At 50.4% G+C, this 22908-nt stretch overlaps 1 protein-coding gene across 2 annotated transcripts; it reads left to right on the forward strand.

Moving 5' to 3' along the window:
* The first annotated feature begins 4555 nt into the window (after nucleotides 1-4555).
* On the forward strand, nucleotides 4556-7825 carry LOC148217874 (class I histocompatibility antigen, F10 alpha chain-like). Of its 2 annotated transcripts, none has more exons than XM_088158341.1 (8): nucleotides 4556-4633; nucleotides 5405-5668; nucleotides 5915-6190; nucleotides 6463-6735; nucleotides 6828-6932; nucleotides 7020-7055; nucleotides 7175-7207; nucleotides 7550-7825. In XM_088158341.1, exons 1-8 carry the CDS (start codon nucleotides 4564-4566, stop codon nucleotides 7564-7566), a joined length of 1074 nt encoding a protein of 357 aa, XP_088014467.1. In that variant the 5' UTR covers nucleotides 4556-4563; the 3' UTR covers nucleotides 7567-7825. The 2 variants fall into 2 exon arrangements, with proteins under 2 accessions (XP_088014467.1, XP_088014468.1); XM_088158342.1 differs by having other exon boundaries at nucleotides 7553-7825.
* Nucleotides 7826-22908: the final 15083 nt, after the last annotated feature.

Raw genomic sequence — 22908 nt, forward strand, 5'->3', positions numbered from 1 at the left:
CTCGATGAGGGGGGAGTCCCGGTGCACGGTGACGGTGCTGATTGATGGGGGAGGTCCTCTGGTGGTCCCGGTGCCCGGTGATTGATGGAGGGGGTCTCCGGCGATTCCTCGGGAAAGGGGGGGCGGTCCGGTGATGCCGGTGAATGAGGAGGGGAGAGAGGAAACTCGAGGGTCCTGAGGGGGTCCCGGTGCACGAGGACGGTTAAATTCGGGGGTCCTGGTGCTCGGAGGGGGGGTCGGTTCCTGGTGTGTGACACAGAGAAAGACCCCGGTGACACTGGGGACCCTGGCACGGGGCTGGTGACACTCAGGGGCTCCGGGTAGCACAGAGACTCTCTCCAAATTCTCTGGCACGAGGTCCTGGTGGCACGAGGGGCTCTCGGTGATACGAGGAGCTGGTGGCACTCCAGGGGCTCCTGGTGGCACAAAGAGCTGGGGGCACTTGAGGGGCTCTTGGTGACACAGGGCTCTCGGTGTCACTCGCAGGCCTCTCGGTGACACGAGGGATCTCCCCGTTCCTCCTGGTGGCAATCGAGGAGCTCTTGGTGACACTCGCGGGGCTCTCAGTGACACGAGGAGCCCCAAAATTCCTCTGGATGACACAAAGAGCCCCCCAAACTGGTCTGGGTGACAGGAGGAGACGGTGGCACGAGTGGAGCCCTTTGCAGGAGGATCTGTGGCACGAGGACCCCCAAAATTCCTCGAGCGAACCCCCCCGAAATCCTCGCGCGGGAACCGCCCCCCTCAGAGCGAGCCCAACCCCCCCCCCCTCCTCACCCCGGGGGTCTCCGGGTGATCCCGCCCCAGGTCCTCCCCTTTCCCCCTTTTCCCCCAGGACTGGGAAGGTTGGAGGGACTGAAGGGGGGGTGCAGGTGCGGGTTTTTTCGGGGGGGTCCCGGCGGCCCCCGGGGCGGGGTCAGTGCTCAGCAGCGGGGCCGCGCCGCTCGCACCCGTTGGCCGAGATCGGGGGGGGGGCGGGGGCGGCCCGGGGACCCCCGTGGGCCCCCAAATCACACCCGGGTCTGCTGCTTTAGTCCTGTGCTACCAGCGCTGATTTTTCTCCTTATTCAGTCTTTTGCTGTATTTTTTTGCTAAGGTTTAATAAACCTTTAAAATTTTACAAAGTGAGCGTCGTTTCTCCCACCCTCCACTGCCGGGGTAGGAGGTGCAGCTGGAAGGAGAGAGGAGTGGGGGAAAGCTGGTTTGAAGGGTCTTCATTTACTTCTCATTATCTTGCTGTGAGTTTCTAGAGTTTTCTGGCAGAAATCTCTCCCCTCTCCCACTCATCCACAGGGGTTTGGGGAAGTTTTCCCAATTTGGGGGCAATCAAAGCCATGCACTGATGCTCCTAAATAGGGAATAGGAGAAGTGAGGCTCCAGGGCTTCCTGCTGAGTAGGTGCTGTTATAAATGAGAAACTACAGTCTCGATATTCAACAAAATTTAGATTGCTTTATTTGATATAGACAGGTCAAGCAGTGCTGGAGAACATGAGGAGTCACCGTGCACTCCACGCTCCGTCGAACCTTGGTTTGCAGCCTCTTATTGTACGGTCTCTCGTTGTAATCAATAATCTTTGTGTTTTTGCTGTCATCATTTTGCCAGGTAAGTACTGGTGGTCGAATAAATATCCATATTCAAATTCACAAAGTCCCTGGGCAATCGTCAGTCTCACAGAAAACCATCTGGTCTTTGTAGATAAACACCAGGAAAGTCTGGTTTTTGTAGATAGGCAGCACTGATCAAACAAATGTAGGAAGGATTATCGGGAAGTCTGATTTTGCAAGCTGGTAGTGAATAAAACTTATTTGAAAAGCATAATATTCATAACAAGGGGATTTAAAACAGAATGACGTAATAATATATTTTCCTTTACCTAGTGTCCATGCTTCACTTCAGACTTTAGTACTCTGGTTTATACAAGCCCCAATACTTTTATGATTACTAGGAATTTTTTAGCACTTATCACAGTGCCAGCGAACACGCAGGGCTGGGAAAGGCGTGCCGGGAGCTGCGGAGAACTTTGTTTGTTTCCAGGCCAATGGCGGCTCGGGCCCGGGCCCGTTCCAGGGCTGTTCCTCATCTCCGCCTTTGCCCTCACCCAGCCCGGGGGGCCCTGAGAGCGCGGGCCGAGGCTGGGCCGTGTGCAGAGCCCGGCCCTCGCTGCCATTGGCTGATTGTGCCAATGTCACTCCTGGTTGTCGCGCGCTGATTGGGCAGAGCAGCAAAGGCGCCATTGTGGCAGCGTCTGTGCGGGCCCGGCAGCGGCGGCAGCGGCCGGAGCCCGGGGAGGCGGCGGCGCGATCCAGAGGGATCCCAGGGGGTGGATCCGGGTGAATTTCCTGGAATTCCCCCTTTTCCCCTCCCCCCCGCGCTCCCTCGGGCACTTTCACTTTCGCATCTCTCGAACTGTGCCACAGCTGCGACCGGGGACAGCTGCGATGGCTCCAGCGCTGGATCTGGGGCTTCTCTTGGGGCTCCTGGGGGTCCGGAGGGGTGGCGACGAGAGGTGAGTGGGACCCCCCGAAACCGGGACCCCCCCCTGAACCGCAATTCCCGGGCACCGGGAACCCCGTAAACCTCCATTCCCGGGCAGCAGAACCCCTTGAATGCCCATTTTGGGTCCTGTGTCCCCCCTCAGTCCCCTTTCCCAGCACTGGGACCCTCCTGTACCCGCACATCTGGCACCGAGAACTTTCCATACCTCCTTCCCTAGCATTGGGACCTTCCCGTACCCCTTCATTTGGCATGGAGATCCCACTGAACCTGCATTTCTGATCATCGGCTCTTGGGTTTTACTGGATTTTTTTTTCTCTTATATTTACATAAATCTATGTATACAAACAACAGGACGGGAACGCTGGAGCAGTTGTCTCGAAGCTTTATTCCATCACAATCATCAGTTTCATTTTACAGAACCAAGCAAGGGAGATGGAACAGCTTCAGCTGCTAGCCCAGCAGGCGAAGTTCTCTTTGTTATAAAGTCTTTTAACTAGTTTCTAACCAATAGCATTAAAAGTATGAATAGTATTAAAAGGTGACAAGCATTTGCTCAGGCCAATTAATAAAGTTACACGTACATCTTGTTTTGAACACTACTTGCTTGTAATAGCTTAAAACAATGGATAAAGGTTGATTATTAAGCTTACATATTTCTACTATCTTGCTTAACATTTTCCTATCTCTACACAGCTCGCAGCCCTATTGTTTCATGTCCTTGAATCTTCAGCATTCTTGTATTTCTCCATCCTGAGATTTGCTTTCACACAGCTTTCTGAGAGTTTTATACCTTTTTATTTCCCACAACTGGCACCCCCTGAACCTCCATTTTCGGGCACCGGAACCCCCTTGAGCCCCGAATTCCAGGAAGGAAACTCCCCCTTAACATGCATTCCCCAGCACGGAAACCCCCTGAACCCCCATTTTTGGGCACTGAGACCCTCCTGCACTTCCATTTTCAGGCGAACCCCCCTTCCTGGGCACAGAGACCCCCTCGAACGTTCATTTCGGGGCACCGGGACCCCCCTGTACCCACTTCCCCGGTCCTGAAAGCTCCTGGAACCCCCCTGAACCCTCATGCTCGGCAAGGGAACTCGCCTGAACCCCATTTCTGGGCACCAGGACCCACTGCACCCCATTGTCCGGCACTAGGACCCCCTGAACCCACATTCCGCACCAGGATCCTTGTGCGACCCCAAATCCAGGAATTAAACCCTTCCTAACCCTCTATTCTAACGCACCAGGACCACCCTGCACCCCGTTATCCAGCACGGAGATCCCCTTGCAGCCCCTTATCCAGAATCCATAGCCTCCCTGCACCCCCTTTCCCGACCCTCTCCCTCTCGGAGACTCCAGTCCCCTTTTTCCTTTACCTCGGGACCCCCTGGATCCCCATTCCTGCCTTTCCCAGCCCCCACTCTCAACTTTCCTCAACCCCTGCACCCCTTTTCCTGGGCACAGGGACCCTCTGGACCCCCCATTGCCTTCACCCCCCTTTCCTTGACCCCGGGACCCCCTGAACCCCCATTACTGGGCATGGGGACCCCCCTGCACCTCCGTATTCATTACTGGGACCCCCTCCTGGATCCCCGTCACGTGTACTGGGACCCCCTGCACCCCCTTCTCGGGCATCCCGCCCTTCCCAGACCCCAGACCCGCCTTTTTCCTTCTCCTTTGCACCCCCAGATCTCCCAAATTTCCGTGTCTCCCCTGTTCTCCACTCCCGGCGCTTTCTTAAGGGGGGTTTCAGGGAGTCCCAGGTGGTTCTCAGAGAGCTCCAGGGGGGTCGCAGCGGGGATCCAGAGGAGTTCTCTGGGATTCCCCCGTCCCTACTCCCCGCCGCGCTCCCTCGGTCTCGTTCGCTTCCGCGTCCCAACCTGCGAGACCGGGATCTACCCGGCGACCGGTGACGTCACTTAAATATCGATCTTCCATTGGTGAACAGGATATGGAGGCAGGAATGGGGGGGGGGGATTGGAGTCAGAGCTGGGGGCGGGGCCGGTGCTGGGGCCGGGGCCGGTACTGGGGGCCGGTACTGGGGGCGGGCCCGCAGCGGAGCAGCGCGATGGCTCCAGCGCTGAGGCTGCTCCTGGGGCTCCTGGGGCTGCTGGGGGACCCGGGGGGCGCGACGAGAGGTGAGTGGGGCCCCCGAAATCGCGATCTCCCTGCACTGCCATTTCCAGACTAAACCCTAAACCTTCATTCCTGGACTCGGGAACCCCCCACATAGCCACATTTTGGGTCTTGTGACTCTCCCCATCCCCTTCCCCGGCACCAGGACCCCCCTGAACCCCCATTCCTGGGCATGGAGACCTCTGTGATCATTCATTTCCTGGAACCGGGAATTCCCTGCACCCCGTTACACAGCACCGGGACCCCCATGATCTCCCAATTCCTGGCGATCAGGATCCCTCTGAACCCCGAATCGCAGTATGAGAGACCTTCTGAACCCCCATTCCTGGGCACTGGGACATCCCTGAATCTCCGTTTCCGGGCCTGGGACCCCCTGCACCCCCTTTTCGGGCATCTCGCTTTTCCCAGACCCCAGTCCCGCCCTTTTCCTTGACCTTTGGATCCCCCGGACCTCCATTCCTGCCTGTCCCAGCTCCCAGATCCCCTTTCCCTCAACTCCGGGGATCTCTGGATCCCCTTTCCTGGGCACAGAGGCCACCTGGATCCCCCATCCCGCCTCTCCCAGTCTTTGTATCCCCCTTTCTTGGGCACAGGGATCCCCTGGAACCCCCATCCCACCTATCCCAGTCCTTGTATCCCCCTTTCCTTGATACCGGGGGTCACCTGAGCCCCCATTCCTGGACACTGGAATGCACTCCCTTCCCGGCTATCCAGTTCCTCTTTCATTGATCCATGACCCCCTCAACCCCCCCCAAATCTCTGTGTCCCTCCAGTTCTCCACTCCCTGCGTTACCTGGATGTGGCGGTGTCAGAGCCCAGCCCAGGGATCCCCCAGTTCATGGCCATGGGATACCTGGATGGGATCCCCCTCACACGCTACGACAGCGAGAGGGGCCGGATGCAGCCACTGACACAGTGGATAAAGGATGGAGCCGAGCAGGGATTTTGGGATAGGAAGACCCAGATCTGTGAGAGGAGCCAGAACGTGACTGCTGGGAACCTGCATATACTGCAAGACTGGTACAACCAGAGTGGAGGTGAGTGAGGGGATCGTGGGGCTGGGATTTATGGGGCTTGGATGTGGATTCACAGGGTACCAATGGGCTGAGATGGGGATCCATCCATTAGGCTGGTATGGGATATCTTGTGATCCATGGGCTGGGATGTGGATCCATGGGGTTGGAATCAGGCTCTGTGGGTCTCCATCAGACTCTGGGGTTGGAATGGGGCTCTATGGGGCTGGGACACAATTCCATGGGTCTCTGTGGGTACAATCCCCCCAGGTCTCCACACTGTACAGCGGCTTTTCGGCTGTGACCTCCTGTCTGATGGGAGCGTCCGTGGATCCTACCGGGATGGCTACAATGGGCAGGATTTCACCTCCTTTGACCTGGGATCCAGGAGATTTGTGGCTGCTGACAGCGCTGCTGAGATCACCAGGAGTCGCTGGGAACGTGAAGGGAACGATGCTGAGAGCTGGACGAATTACCTGGGGCACGAATGCCCGGAATGGCTCCAGAAATACGTCAGATACGGACAGAAGGAGCTGGGCCACAAAGGTGGGAGCAGAATTCCTGTGGGAATGTGGAATTTAGGAGTGAGGAACTTGGGAACATGATAATTCCTGTGGGAATTCCATGGGCAAATCTCACCTCCATCCAATTCCAGTGGGAATTGCATGGGCAGGTCTCACCCCCATCCCATTCCAGTGGAAATTCCAGGGGCAGATCTCAGCCCCATCCCATTCCAGTGGAAATTCCAGGGGCTGATCTTACCCCCATCCCATTCCCATGGAATTCCATGGATGTCTCTCACTGTTATCCCATTCCAGAGCCCCCTGATGTCCATGTGTCTGGAAAAGAGGAACACGGGACGCTGATCTTGTCCTGCCACGCGTACGGATTCTATCCCAGCTCCATTGCAGTCAACTGGATGAAGGGGGATGAAATCTGGGATCAGGAGACGGAGTGGGGCGGGATCGTTCCCAACAGCGACGGCACCTTCCACACCTGGGCCAGGATCGAGGCGCGGCCGGAGGAGCGGGAGCAGTACCGGTGCCGGGTGGAGCATCCCGGAATGTTGGAGCCTGGGATCTACGCTTGGGGTGAGGCTGGGAATGTGGAATGTGGGAATTGGGAATTTGGAATTCCCCATTGGGGATTCCCCTCCCTCTCCTCACCATCCTGCATTTCCCAGACCCAACTTCTGGTGGGAATCTCGTCGTGGTGGTTGCTGTGTCCATCGCTGCCATCATCATCCTCATTGTCCTCATTGGATTCATTGTCTGGAAGCGCCAATCTGGTAAAACACAGGATGGGGGACGGGATCCACCCGGCACCGTTCTGGGAATCCTGTACCACCAACACTGATCCTACTCTTTTTCCACAGGGAGGAGGGACAGGAATGGATACAACATAGCAGCCGGTGAGTACCAGTGGTGGATCCAGCTCTGGATCCCCTCTTTGTGGATCCTAGGATGGATCCTGGGGTTAATCCCAGTGTGTGATCCGTGCTGGAATCTCATGGATCTTCTCTTTCTGCAGGAAAAGATGTGGGAACCAACGGCTTGAATGCAGGTACAGAGTGGGATCAGGGTGAGATTCCAGAGGAGGACTGGGGCAGGATGGACAGATTGGGATCATGGAGGAATTCTGGATCAGAGCAGGATCAGATGGAATTGTGAAGTGGGATTGGGGCTGGATTCTAAAACGGGATATGGATGGATGGATGGATGGATGAATGAATGGGGCAGGATCAGGGAGGGATTCCGGAGGGCTACTGGGGCAGGATGGATAGAGCAGGATTGGAGGGGGATCAGGTAGAATTCTGAAGGAGCTCCTGCTCTCCATGGTCTCCAGCCAGGTCCATCCTGCGGGATGCAGACAGGGACAGGGTGACACCATCTTTTCTCATCCCAGCAGGAATCACTGCCTGAGTGATCCATGGAGCTGGATCCAGCCCCTTCCTTCTTCCCAGGAAACCAAGAGCTGCCAGCAGAGCTCATCCTGCTGCTCCCAGACACCCACAGCTTTTGCTAATGGATCCATTTCTGATTTTCCAGTGTTTTGAAGCCAGGAACCACAAATATTCCCAATGCTTTAGTTCTGCTGTGAAATTATCCTGCTTTGGGGCAGTAAATCCTGCTTGGGGCAATAAATCCTGCTTTGAGCAATAAATCCGAGTTCCCTCCTCCAGTGTCCAGCAGTTCCTCTCTGGGAGCCAGGAATGGGGATGGGGACACTGGGGACAAGGATGGGGACACTAGGGGCAGGGCTGGGGATAGGGACAGGAGGGGCAGAGATGGAAACAGCAGGAATGGGAATGGGGACACCAGGAGCAGGTTGGAGACAGCAGGAGCAGGATGGGGACACCAAAATCAAGTTGAGGACAGCAGGAGTGTAATGGGGACACTGGGAACAGTTTGGGCACACCAGGAGCAGAACGGCGACAGCAGGACTAGAACTGGAACGTGCCAGCCACATCCAGCTCCATCCCCCAGGATTCATTTCCTGCTCTGTGTCCCATGTCCAAGGTGTCCCCAGGAGGGTTTGGCTGCGTTGGGCTCCTGGAGGGGCAGTGGGATGGGGGGAGGGGTCAGACCAGGCCTCATTGTCCCCAAAGGTCCTTGAGTGTCCCAAAATCGGGGCTCGGGATCTTGGAGAAGTTCCCTGGCCATGACACGAGCATGAGATGGCCATGAGATGAGAGTGACCATGACACAACCACAACCCTGACCAAGAGATGATTTGGACCAAGAGATGACCATGGGTTGGCCATGAAACAACCATGGCCTTGGGGTGACCCTGATGTGATCGTGGCCATGAGATGACCATGAGGTGACCATGACATGATCATGAGGTGACCATTACAGTGAGATGACCGTGAGCATAAGATGATGGTGATCAGGAAATGACCATGACCATGAGATGGCTGTGACCATGAGATGAGCACAAGATGATGGTGACAATGAGATGACCACGAGATTGCCATGACACCACCACGGCCATGAAATCCTGAAGGCCATGTGATGATCATGACTGTGACCATGACACATCTTGACCAAGAGGTGACCACGAGATCACCACAACACACCATGGCTATGTGGTGATCAAGACCATGAGATGATCATGACACAGCCATGGCTGTGAGACAATTGTGACCATGAGGTGACTGTGAGGTGACCATGACCATGAGATGATGGTGACCATAACTATAGGAAATAAGAAAAGCCTTACAGAATAAGTGTGGGAAGATAAGTTGAAAGGATAGTGCAGAAGGCAATGTTTCCCAATGAATTACACCTGTACTGATTACTGAGAGGTAGAAACAGCCTTGCCTGCCCAATGAGGATGGGTGTTTTATAAAAGAGTGGGCTAGCTGGCCACTAGTCACAGTCACACTGGCAGTTGGAGCTTGAGACTGAGGATCTGCTGCAGTTTGGGGTGGAGTCTGCTGTGAGGAGAGAAGGGACATGGGGTTGTGCAAGGGGCAGATGAGGTAAGAAGTTGTTGTGACAGGGTTAGGTGGCTGGGTAAGGGACAGGATGAGGTTTAGCCAGTCATGTAGAAGGAAGAAGGAAACTTGCAGAGAGAGGAGGAGTCAGAGCTGTGTGGAGCTGCCTGTGAGGGAAGGAGTCAGAGTTGCCTAAGAGAAGTCCATTGAAATAAGGCATGAAAAGTTTTTAATAAAGGACTGCTGATGATGCCAGTCATGTCCATCTCAACATAATTACTACATCCCCCCACGTCCCCACCCATGTCTCAGTTCAATGTCTTTGTTTTTACCCCAAGAAGAACTTTTATTTTTTTATTTTTACCCCATGAAGAAAAATGAAAAGCAAATCAAGGCCAAAAGAAAGGGATTTCCTTATCCATGCCAGCTGAGGATCCATGTACTTTGGTGGGAGGGAAGAACCCCACTGTCTCTAAAATCTTGGACTTTGCTCCAGTTCATCAGTATTTGGCTGCAGAAGACACCCCTGGGCAATAGGAAATAAAAACCGTAGAATCACTGAGGTTGGAAAAGACCCCCGAGACCATTCAGTATTCCTGCATGCCACCAGAAGATAGGACTGAATGCAGAAGATTTTTTTTTGGCTTGAAGTCAACAAATCTGCTCTCCCCAAGGAATTCCCAATGTCAGTTTGGGCCCCAATGGACGTTCCTGCCCCTGCATTCATCCAGGTGTCCACAGGGAGCCAGGAAGATGTGGAGCCCCCCCAGCCAGGTGTGTTCCCAACACGGATCACCAGGGTCACTGGGGAATCTCCAACTGATGCCCAGAGAGGCGGGACAGAGTTAAAGGAGTCAAGGAGGTTTTTACTAAAAGGCCTTCAAAGGATTCACCTTGGGCAGTACAAGAGCCCGGCCGTGGCTCTACCCAAGATGGACGAGCGGTCACAGATTTTCACACTTTTATCAGTTTTGGTCGATTTACATCTTGGGGTTAATTGTCCAATTAGAGCTCCAGGTTATGAAGTCCCATTCACCCAGATTGCTCTCCTCAATTCATTGTTGTTCACAATTTTTGGGCCTGAAGCTGCAACGGTGTCCTTGGTTCTCAGGCTGGAAAAGGATTGTTTTGTCTAACTAAGCTGTGAAGAGAACTTGCTAACACTTTATTTGAAGTTCAGAGTCACGCACTAGGGTAGCACAGAATCTGAAAAATATGAAAGTTGAAAATTAAGGCATCTTTTCCCCCCCTTTAAAGGCTTAACAAGGCCTTCACCTTGTCAAGTCTCTATTCTAAATATCTGCTAATAATGGGTGTTTAATAACGGATAAGTATCTAAAATGTAGTAAATAACTAACAATAAGAAATATTTATCAGCAGATAAATATCTAATAATAGATAAATATCTAATAATAGATAAATATCTAACAGTAGAAATGTCTTGCACAGTTGGCTATCATGCAAAGAAGAATAATGATTGTTATGAACATTTCTTTGGGTACAAAAGAGGAATAATTTAAAACCTATTAAAACATATTTAAAACAGCTGTATGTGCTTTGGTTTGTGTGGTTTTGGGAGCATGTTGGCAAAGTAGTGTATGTGTTTTGAATTTATGTATGTGTAGGTTGTGGAAGAATTTTGAGATTTGTGGCTGATTAGCAGAAGGGATACACCCGGGAGGGCGGAGGAACCCAAAGCACTTGTATTACACTTGAATCGCGGGGGCTGGGGTGGTGTGTGAGCTTTGGCTGTGTGTGTGAGCTTTGGCTGTGTGTGTGAGCTTTGGCTGTGTGTGTGTGAGTTTTGGCTGTGTGTGTGAGTTTTGGCTGTGTGTGTGTGAGTTTTGGCTGTGTGTGTGTGAGTTTTGGCTGTGTGTGTGAGTTTTGCTCTGTGTGTGTGTGAGCTTTGGCTCTGTGTGTGTGAGTTTTGGCTGTGTGTGTGTGAGCTTTGGCTGTGTGTGTGTGAGCTTTGGCTGTGTGTGTGTGAGTTTTGGCTGTGTGTGTGTGAGTTTTGGCTGTGTGTGTGAGCTTTGGCTGTGTGTGTGAGTTTTGCTCTGTGTGTGTGTGAGTTTTGGCTCTGTGTGTGAGCTTTGGCTGGTGTGTGTGAGTTTTGGGTGTGTTTGTGCAAGCAGTCAGATTGTGAACGGTGTATTACCGGGTGAGAGCGGCAGTTTTGTGTTTAAGCTGTTTGTTTTGTGTTTAAAAGAAGCGAGCAGTGTGGGGGCGGTTTGAAATTACATCCGGCACACTCCGGAGTAACCCCGGCAACCGGAGGAGTGATGCGGTTTTGCGGCTTTGAGCAACGTTTTCGGTTTCCGCTCAACCCCGAAAAGTTTTAATTGTGGCTGTTTTAACTGCGAGAAAATATAGTTAGTTGTTTGTGAGGCTTTAAAATCACCAGTGTGTGGAGCACTATTCTGACAATTGTTGTTGGTCCCTAGGTGCGGAGGGGAGAGGCAGCGACGTGAGTTCAGAGCTACCCTCCCCCCGCAGAGGAATTGTGCCTTGGCCGAAGTTTGCCGGATTTTCGGCGTGGCTTTGTGAATATCTAACCCAAGGTATAACGAGAGAGGTTTGGTTTGCTGGCGACCTGTGATTAGCAATTTAAAGGAGGGAGAAAACGAATTTTTGTTTTGCCGTTTTATGTAAGTGTTGTGAGTGAAGTGTTTGAGAGTGTTTGTTCGTGATACGTGAGTTCCCTTAGAGGTGAATAAAAAGGAGCTTCTCCTCAGCTTGTGCAATGTTGTGTGGCGAGCATTCTGGAAAAAAAGTATTGACAATTTGTGTTGAAAAGTATAACCACCTGTTTTGGTCGTTGATTTGAGCTTTAGAAGAGTTATCTTAAGTGATTTGGTTCACCGTTTTTACCCTTTTCCTTCAGCTGCTTTTCCCTTTCCCTTTGCTGGTGAAATTATATGTCAAGGAATAGAAGGTTCAGGGAGGGGGAACCCAGGCCAAAGGAACTTCCCTGTCCAAGAGGGAGCTGTGACTGTAACCCATGGGTTGTGTTTTGTTGTGCAGTTTGTCAAGAATTGTGGGTTCAACAAGTATAGAAGTGGAGAATACCTAGAAGTGGAATTTATAGTAAGCACAGAGGCAGCATACTCGGTTTTAAATAAGGCCCTGATACCTATAATAAATGATTATGTTATAGTAAAGGGGGCGAATGGCCAATCTGAGAAAACATATTTTTACAAACCACTAAAGTATAAATTGGGGAAACAGTGGGGAATTCATCGATTTCTGTACATGCCTAAAGCTCCATCTGCACTTTTGGGCAAGAATCGGCTAGAGCAGCTGATTTAAAGATGGGGAAATTAGCTTGGAGGTAAAAGATTAGCAAAATGTGGAACTGTCAAGCTTAATGCTAATAACCAAAGAAATTTGAGCTGAAAATGAAGAAGAGATTAAGAAGTTATTCAGAAAATAACGGATCAGGTGTTCTCTGGAGTGTGGGCCTCTAATATAGCAGAGAGGGCAAAGAATGCTCAACCAGTGCATTCAAGCACAAAGAGGGAAAACAATCAGGAAGGGTCAAACAATACCCCTTGAAAAAGGAAGACAGAGAAGGGATCAGCCTAATCATCGAGAACTTTTTGCAAATAGGACTATTAAAAGAGCGTCAATCTGATTTTAATACTCCTATTTTGCCCATGAAAAAGCCTGATGGATCATATAGGTTAGTACAAGATTTAAGGGCTGTTAATAAGAAAAGATTTATATCCAGTGGTTGCCAACGCTTACACCTTGTTAACTCATTTAACACCTGAACTAACCTGGTTAATCCTTTTAGATTTGAAGGATGCTTTCTTTTGCCTCCCTCTCCACAAAGCCAGCCAGAAAATTTTTGCATTTGAATTGGAGAATTCCAAAACTGGACATAAAACTCAGCTCATATGGTGTGTACCACCCCAGGGGTTCAAGAACTCCTCCACCATATTTGGAGAGCAGCTGGCAATGGATTTGGAGTCTTGGGAATCCCCACCAGGAGAAGGACAGCTGCTTCAGTATGTGAAGCATATTGAATGTATGTGTCATCCAGTACGTGGATGAGCTCTCAATAGGCACCCAGACCCAGCAGGCATGTGTGGATTGCACAGTAAGCCTCCTAAACTTTTTGGGCCTGCAGGGGTATTGGGTATCCCAAAAGAAAGCCCAGATGGTGACACAGACACTTATTTACCTGGGCTATGAAGTGAGTGCAGGAAAAAGGGCCTTGGGGCAAGACCATAAGGAAGCAATATGCCAAACCCTGAAACCCCAGACAGTGAAAGAACTGAGAACCTTTCTAGGCATGACAGGGTGGTGCAGACTGTGGATTTATAACTATGGACTGTTAGTTAAATCCCTGTGTGCCTTAATCAGGGAAGGGAGCAGGGATCTTCAGGGGACAACAGAAGCAACACGAGCCTTCAACCAGCTAAAGGGACTCATGTCAGCTCCAGCCCTGGGACTTCCAAACGTGAGTAAACCATTCTGTTTCCTCATGAAAAGCAGGGGATTGCTTTGGGAATACCAGCACAAGACCTGGGCCCGTACTGGAGGGCAGTCTCCTACCTCTGCAAACAGCAGGACACGGCAGCCAAGGGGTGGCCAGGGTGCCTCAGAGCTCTTGCTGCAGTAGCACTGAACACCCAAGAGGCACACAAATTCACCCTGGGCCAGAAGATGACTTTGTTAGTATCCCACACAGTGTCTGCAGTCCTGGAGGTGAAAGGGAGGCATTGGCTTTCCCCACAGAGATTCCTGAAGTACCAGGCCATACTGGTAGAACAAGATGATATTGGAATTGTGGTAACTAACACTGTCAATCCAGCTTCTTTCCTCAGCAGGAGTATGGGAGAACCAGTGATCCATGACTGCCTGGAGACCATTGCAGACACCTACTGCACTCACCCGGATCTGCAGGACACCCCTCTCGAGGACGCTGAGACCTGGTTCACTGATGGGAGCAGCTACATCATCAGTGGAAAAAGACATGCTGGGTATGCAGTTACCACAAACAGGGAGGTAACAGAGTCTGGAACATTGCCAACAAACACCTGCACAAAAAGCTGAAATAATCACCTTAACCCGGGCCTTAGAGCTGGTGAAAGGAAAAGAAATCAACACTTATACAGACTCAAGGTATGCATTTGGGGTGGTTCATGCACACGGAGCTATTTGGAAAGAAAGATGACTGCTGAACTCACAAGGAAAATATTAAACACGCACAAGAAGTACTAAAACTATGAGATGTAGTTCAGTTACCTGAAAAGGTAGCTATAATGCACATCAAGGCACACTAAAAAGTGAGCTCTGAATTGGAAGAAGGAAATGAGCTGGCAGACAGAAAGGCAAGAGAAGCAGCTAAAGGTGAGGTAATTACTAAACCAATTGAGGCAGCTTTAATTCCAGATGGGCAAATCTCTATTGAAGGTAAACCAAGATACAATAAAAGGGACAAAAAGCTCATTAGGGAAAAAAACTAAAGTTATAATCAGGAGGGGTGGGCTATTCCAGAGGAAAAGGAAGGCTTGTGATCCCCTCTTACATGTTATAGTTATTAGTGAAAAAGGAACATGAGAAAACACATTGGGGAATTGATGCTCTGTGCAATTATTTGAAAAATTGAATCCTCGCCAGAAACTTACAAAGCGCAGTAATTCAGGCGACTCGCCAATGTAGCCTTGCCTCCAAAGTAATCCTAAAAATAAACCCAAACCAAAGCCTACACAAATTAGAAAAATTCTATAGACCTGGGCAGCAATGGCAAATAGATTTTTCAGAACTACCCAGGAGAGGGGGGTACTGATACCTGTTGTTATTAACAGATGCCTTTACAGGGTGACCAGAAGCTTTTCCTACCAGAACTGCTAAAGCATGAAAAGTAAACAAAGCATTGTTATTAGTAAAATAATTTACTAAATTTGAAGAAGGAATGGGGGATGAATGATGATTTTAAAAAGTTAAGATTTTTGCTAAGGATAAAAGTAGTTCCCATCACCAAGATGTAAGTTGGGTAGGTAAATGCTAAGTTAACAATTACTGGATGCTTAGGCAAGAGCTAATTGGTATAATTATCTGCTATTATGAATTTATGTATAGAAGAACGTAAAATAATAAACCGTTAATCACAAAGCACGAGGCCTTGGATTGTTCCAGAGGGTCACAGAGACCTGATGAAGACTCTCCTGACTTCATCCTTCGAGACCACTGACCCATTTCGAGACCACCGACCCAATTCAAGAGAAGAACTGCAAACATGTTGTCCTGGTTTTGGGCAAATTTGGGGGAAAACCTCCAGAAGGAGCCCCCAGACAGCAAACCCCACGACTCCTCCCCCCCCACCCCACCGGGTTCGGGAAGAATTTCCTCGGAGAAGAGTGGGAGAAAAAACCTGGTTATTTAACAAGCAAGACACTCTCCAGCACAGGGAAAAAAAAAGACAACACCAGCTGACAAAAAAACTCTTTCACCGTTCTGAAGGGATGACAAACTCAGTCTCTCTGGCGAGTGGTCGCTCAGTTATCAGTCTCTGGCGCTGGGGATGACTGCTGCAGGTGACAAAGTGTAGCCTCCCGGTGTTTCTTGGGGTTCCCAGGTCCCCGTCCGTTCAGATGGTATCCAGGAGAGGGAGGGGACGGGGTGGAAGAGAAAACAGTCCAGGGAAAAAGTTGGACTGCCTAGCTGAACTAACTAATAAGCAGAAAGCAAGGGCAAAGCGAAGGAAAGAAAAAGGCAGAAGCGAGCAAGCAGGCAAGCAAGCAGGCAAGCAAGCAAGCAAGCAAGCAAGCCGAGCTAAAACCTCTCCTAAACATAGACCATGGGGGAGGTGAGCCGGCTGATAACAAGACAAAACAAAGCTTCACTCTCAGACTCAGTCCTGGAAGCACAGGACATAATACCAAACATAATCAGGACACACGATTGGAGATAGAAACACCATAACATCACCCTAGGACATTCCACCCCTTATCTCCATATCGTGAACATACTAAACAGCATGTAAAAACTTCAGCAAGTAGAAATTTCCATCTTTCACTTATTCGGACACATTTTCTTCCATCTCACTTGCTCAGACCTTTGACACTTACACATTTCCTTCTGTCTCATGCTGCCTCACCCCACAATCAGATCTCCCTGAGGCACACATCGTGTTGTTCCATCTCTCTGCATTACCCACCATGTACAACCTGGTCCTTGAGCAAAGACAATCCCACGAATGGGTTTGTCTGTACTCGGGGCAGAATTGATCCAAACTGCCTTCCCTAACAAACCTCTGATATGTGCCACTGGGACTTTGTCTCCATCTACTATATTCAGGGACTCAGACTGGGCAGGGCCCGCTCGGTTGGTGGAACCCCGGGTGTTAACTAACCAAGTGGCCTTTGCTAAATGCTGCTCCCAGTTTTTGAATGATCCCCCACCCAATGCTCTCAAGGTGGTTTTTAACAGTCCATTGTACCTTTCCACCTTCCCTGCAGCTGGTGCATGGTAGGGGATATGGTACACCCACTCAATGCCATGTTCCCTAGCCCAAGTGTTGATAAGGCTATTCTTGAAATGAGTCCCATTGTCTGACTCAATCCTCTCAGGGGTGCCATGCCTCCAAAGGACCTGCTTTTCCAGGCCCAGGATGGTGTTACGGGCTGTAGCGTGAGACACAGGGTAGGTCTCCAACCATCCAGTGGTGGCTTCCACCATGGTCAGTACATAGCGCTTGCCCTGGCGGGTTTGAGGCAGTGTGATGTAGTCAATCTGCCAGGCCTCTCCATACTTGTACTTGGACCACCGCCCCCCATACCAGAGGGGCTTCACCCGCTTGGCTTGCTTGATGGCAGTGCACGTCTCACAGTCATGGATAACTTGAGAAATACTGTCCATGGTTAGATCCACCCCTCGGTCTCGTGCCCACTTATATGTGGCATCTCTGCCCTGATGACCTGAGGCATCATGGGCCCATCGAGCCAGGAACAACTCTCCCTTGTGTTCCCAATCAAGGTCTATCTACGACACCCCTATCTTTGCAGCCTGATCTACCTGCTGATTGTTTTTCTGCTCTTCATTAGCCCTGCTTCTGGGAACATGGGCATCTACATGGCGAACCTTCACAGGTAATTTCTCTAACCGGGTAGCGATATCTTTCCACTCTTCGGCAGCCCAAATTGGTTTTCCTCTACGCTGCCAGTTAGCCTCTTTCCATCTCTCCAACCATCCCCACAGAGCATTGGCTACCATCCATGAATCGGTATAAAGGTAAAGCTTTGGCCACTTCTCTCTTTCAGCAATGTCTAAGGCCAGTTGAACCGCTTTGAGTTCAGCAAGTTGACTGGATCCACCCTCTCCTTCAGTGGCCTCTGCTACCCGTCGCGTGGGGCTCCATACGGCTGCTTTCCACCTCCGATTCATCCCCACAATGCGACAGGAACCGTCGGTGAATAGAGCATAGCGTGTTTCCTCTGCTGGCAGTTGGTTATATGGTGGAGCTTCTTCAGCCCGTGTCACTGGTTCATGTTCCTCATCTGTGACACCAAAACTTTCACCTTCAGGCCAATTTGTAATTACTTCCAAAATCCCAGGGCGATTCAGTTTTCCAATCCGGGTGCGCTGTGTAATGAGGGCAATCCACTTGCTCCATGTAGCACTGGTGGCATGGTGGGTTGAGGGAACCTTTCCTCTGAACATCCACCCCAGCACTGGTAGTCGGGGTGCCAGAAGGAGTTGTGCTTCTGTGCCAACCACCTCTGAGGCTGCTTGGACCCCTTCGTAGGCAGCCAAGATCTCCTTCTCTGTTGGGGTGTAGTTAGCTTCAGACCCTCTGTAGCTCCGACTCCAAAATCCTAATGGTTGGCCTCGAGTCTCACCAGGCACCTTCTGCCACAGGCTCCAGGACAGACCATGGTTCCCGGCTGCAGAGTAGAGCACGTTCTTCACATCTGGTCCCGTCCTGACTGGGCCAAGGGCTATTGCATGAGCAATTTCCTGCTTTATCTGGGCAAAAGCTTGTTGCTGCTCAGGGCCCCAATGGAAATCGTTCTTCTTGCGGGTGACCAGGTAAAGAGGGCTCACAATCTGACTGTACTCAGGAATGTGCATCCTCCAAAAACCTATGGCGCCTAAGAAAGCTTGTGTCTCCTTCTTGTTAGTTGGTGGGGACATAGCTGTGATTTTGTTGATGACATCAGTAGGAATCTGACGCCGTCCATCTTGCCACTTCACTCCCAGGAACTGGATCTCTCGAGCAGGTCCCTTAACTTTACTCTTCTTGATGGCGAAGCCGGCTTCCAGGAGGATTTGGATGATTCTCTCTCCTTTCTTGAACACTTCTGCTGCTGTGTTCCCCCACACAATGATATCATCAATATATTGTAAATGTTCTGGAGCCTCACCTTTTTCTAGTGTAGTCTGGATCAGTCCATGGCAGATAGTAGGACTGTGCTTCCACCCCTGGGGCAGTCGATTCCAGGTGTACTGCACTCCCCTCCATGTGAAAGCGAACTGAGGCCTGCACTCTGCTGCCAGAGGAATGGAGAAAAATGCATTGGCGATGTCAATGGTGGCGTACCACTTTGCTGCCTTGGACTCCAGCTCGTACTGCAGTTCCAGCATGTCCGGCACGGCAGCGCTCAGTGGTGGAGTCACCTCATTCAATGCACGATAGTCTACGGTCAGTCTCCATTCTCCTTCAGATTTACGTACAGGCCAGATGGGGCTGTTGAAGGGTGAGTGGGTTTTGCTGACCACCCCTTGGCTCTCCAGCTCACGGATCATTTTATGGATGGGAACCACAGCATCTCGAGTTGTTCTGTATTGTCGGCGATGCACTATGGAAGTGGCAATTGGTACCTTTTGCTCTTCTCCTTTCAGAAGTCCTACAGTACTTGGATTCTCAGACAGTCCAGACAAGGTGTTCAATTGCTGGATGCCCTCTGTCACCACAGCTGCTATCCCAAATGCCCACCTGAATCCTTTTGGATCTTTAAAATACCCCCTTCGGAGGTAATCTATGCCCAAAATGCATGGGGCCTCTGGGCCAGTCACAATAGGATGTTTTTTCCATTCATGTCCAGTCAAGCTCACATCAGCTTCCACCAAGGTAAAGTCCTGTGATCCACCTGTCACACCAGCAATAGAAACAGATTCTGCCCCCACATATCTTGATGGGACTAATGTGCATTGGGCACCAGTATCAACCAAAGCTTTATACTTTTGTGGTTCCGATGTGCCAGGCCAACGAATCCACACAGTCCAGAAGACACGATTTTCCCTCGCCTCTCCCTGGCTAGAGGCAGGGCCCCTCTAAGCCTGTTTATCCTTCTTTCCTTGGGCATATGTCTTAGAGGTTCCTTCAAGGGGATCAGATATATCATCATCATCATACTTGGCAGCTTGGCTACGGGCAACTGGAGCTGCTCTCCTTTTGGTGGAACTTCCTCTTTGGGTCTTGCCTTCCTTCAATTCACGCACCCGTTGTGCCAGAGCAGCAGTAGATTTTCCATCCCATCTCCTCATGTTTTCTCCGCAATCACGTAGGAAGAACCACAGCTCAGCTCGTGGGGTGTACCTCCTCTCCCCATCAGGGGAACGTCTGCGTTGGATACCAGGGCCTCTAATTTGTACTGCTGAGATTTGGAGAAGGTCCTCTTTAATCTCCTCCCTGAGTCTTTTATGATTCTCCTCTATCTTGTCTTCTAATTTCTGCAGACGTGTTTCCACAGCTGCAATTCTGGCATGTGTTGGGCCATGCACAGCATCTGCATATGCTCGGAGCTTCTTTGCCATATCAAGCACGGTCTCATCCCTCTCGTCCCGCTTCATTATTGCTAAAGCAGAAGCATATTCATGGGGCCCAAGTCGTACAAGTTTTCGCCACATCACAGATGTACATGGTACCAAGTCTGGATTCCTAGTTGTTATGTCATCTGAGAAGATAATCTCTGCCACTGCCATTTCTCTCAGGCGTTGGATCCCTTGTTCTATCGTCTTCCAGTGGGTCTGCTGCATATAAAGATCATCTGCACACAGGTATCTTTGTGCTACACTGTCCAGGACCCGTGCCCAGAGGCTGTGAGGGTTAGGCCCTCTCATCATTCCTTGGTCGATGACAGGATCATGTGACAGGGATCCCAAATGCCTGGCTTCAGTGCCATCCAGAATTGTAGCCTCGCCTGCAGCATCCCAAAGACGGACCAACCAACTAATTATAGACTCATCAGGTCGTCGGGTGTAATCCTTTCTTAGGCCACGGAGGTCCTTTAGGGAAAAAGACTCAATATTGGCCTCTGATCTTTTACCAGTTGCTTTGACTCCTGGTTTTATGTCAGGAGGTGTTGAGGGTCCTTCTCCTGCATCATCATCATCATCATCATCCACTGGTCGATCAGTCTTGTCTGTGCACTTTCCACTTCTCGTGCTGGTAGCAACAGCCATTGGTTGAGGCTTACTGACAGGTTTAGCTGCTGGCTTAGGCTCACTGTCTGGTGTAGTTGTTGGCCTCGAGCCTGGGGTGTTGGCTGCAGCCTGAGTGACTGGGATAGTGGCTGATTTATCTGCCTGTCCCCCTTCCTCTGTCTGCTGCCCTACAGTATCTAGCAGGGTACGGTAAGCATATGCCAGGGCCCAGCTCACTGCAATGATCTTCTTCTCCTTAGAATTACCATGGCACTTCTCTTTCAGGTACTTTGCCACCTCAGCTGGGTTCTGAATTTGTTCACATGGAAAATCCCAGGATGTAGGGTCAGAAAATTCCTTTAAGATTTGGCCCATATCCTCCCATTTCCCACACCATTCAGGATTCCTCACGCCTGGCTCTACTCTGGGGTCAGGGGTCTCAGCCCCTCTAGAAATCTCAGCTCTCATTCTAGAGAAACTGCAGACTGTATAGAGAAAGCTTACTATATTAAACACCAGAAAGATGGTCTCTTTAACACTCAGGGGGAACTGAACATTCTCTAATAAGGATGTAACAAATTCAGAGGAGAAGGAGAACAAAGGCTGAAAAGCCTCATCCCCTGCTTCTCCTCTAACAAACTGAGTGCACAACCACAACCAAGAACCATACATTCCTGGAACAGACTCCAGCACCTTTATAAATCTCCTGCAGGCCATTAAAACCAAGCCCAGCCCGATGGATATTTTGGTCAATGCCCCTCTGCTACAGAAACTACGCATTAGGGACAATACCGGAGCTATTTCTGGATAAGCAAATAAACCCAGGGACCACAAAGGTATTAAGACTTCAAAAAACCCTAGGGACCAAAATCCCATGCAGGCCTCCACCCCAAAAGACATGAATTCCAACAACATAGCCAATAACTGCTCTATACCAACACAAAAGAATTTGAACCAAATTATTATTATTAGAACAGGGTTTTTTCCCACTTTCTCGAGCCTCGAGTTGGGCGCCAATTTATTTGTCCTGGTTTTGGGCAAATTTGGGGGAAAACCTCCAGAAGGAGCCCCCAGACAGCAAACCCCACGACTCCTCCCCCCCCCACCCCACCGGGTTCGGGAAGAATTTCCTCGGAGAAGAGTGGGAGAAAAAACCTGTTTATTTAACAAGCAAGACACTCTCCAGCACAGGGAAAAAAGACAACACCAGCTGACAAAAAAACTCTTTCACCGTTCTGAAGGGATGACAAACTCAGTCTCTCTGGCGAGTGGTCGCTCTGTTATCAGTCTCTGGCGCTGGGGATGACTGCTGCAGGTGACAAAGTGTAGCCTCCCGGTGTTTCTTGGGGTTCCCAGGTCCCCGTCCGTTCAGATGGTATCCAGGAGAGGGAGGGGACGGGGTGGAAGAGAAAACAGTCCAGGGAAAAAGTTGGACTGCCTAGCTGAACTAACTAATAAGCAGAAGGCAAGGGCAAAGCGAAGGAAAGAAAAAGGCAGAAGCAAGCAAGCAGGCAAGCAAGCAGGCAAGCAAGCAAGCAAGCAAGCAAGCAGGCAAGCAAGCCGAGCTAAAACCTCTCCTAAACATAGACCATGGGGGAGGTGAGCCGGCTGATAACAAGACAAAACAAAGCTTCACTCTCAGACTCAGTCCTGGAAGCACAGGACATAATACCAAACATAATCAGGACACACGATTGGAGATAGAAACACCATAACATCACCCTAGGACACCCGGGAACTAGAAGAATGGAGACTAACTCAGGTAAAGGAGTCACCTTCCTCATTTATTCTTTTACAGTACGTAGATGATATTTTTCTAGCCTCAACAGAAGAAGACATCTGTCGAAGACTCAGCATTGAACTCCTCAACATGCTCGGACAAGCTGGATACCGAGTGTCAAAAGAAAAGGCCCAGCTGGCAAGAACACAAGTCATTTATTTGGGATGCGAGATATCACAAGGAGTTCGGAAATTAGGGGTGAACCGGATCCAGGCCATATGTGCTATACCGACACCTCGAAATCCACAAGAGTTAAGGTCCTTTTTAGGAATGGCAGGGTGGTGCCGGTTGTGGATTCCAGAATTTGGACTAAAAGCAAAACCTCTGTATGAGGCAGTCAAGAATCCTGAATTTAAATGGAATAAAATACAAGAAAAGGCATTTCAGAACTTGAAGCAAGCTCTAAAAGAGGCACCTGCATTAGGGTTGCCAGATCTCACAAAACCCTTTCAACTATATGTAAATGAGAGGCAAAGACTGGGGATTGGGGTGTTGACACAAAAATTGGGAACATGGAAGCGCCCGGTGGGATACTTCTCAAAACAACTGGATCCAGTAAGCGCTGGATGGCCTGGCTGCCTTAGAGCTGTTGCTGCAACAGTGCTTCTGATACAAGAAGCTAGAAAACTAACTATGGGGCAGAAAATGGAAGTGTTTGTCCCACATATGGTA

The sequence above is a fragment of the Sturnus vulgaris genome, unplaced genomic scaffold (assembly GCF_052056855.1).
Source record: "Sturnus vulgaris isolate bStuVul1 unplaced genomic scaffold, bStuVul1.hap1 Scaffold_198, whole genome shotgun sequence".
NCBI lineage: Eukaryota > Metazoa > Chordata > Aves > Passeriformes > Sturnidae > Sturnus > Sturnus vulgaris.

Excerpts from the sequence above, each read along its gene's own strand:
- LOC148217874 (XM_088158341.1), top strand. The coding sequence starts at position 4,564 with ATGGCTCCAGCGCTGAGGCTGCTCCTGGGGCTCCTGGGGCTGCTGGGG. Across the intron at positions 4,634-5,404 it reads CCCGGGGGGCGCGACGAGAG|TTCTCCACTCCCTGCGTTAC; the intron begins GTGAGTGGGGCC and ends GTGTCCCTCCAG. Across the intron at positions 6,191-6,462 it reads GAAGGAGCTGGGCCACAAAG|AGCCCCCTGATGTCCATGTG; the intron begins GTGGGAGCAGAA and ends ATCCCATTCCAG.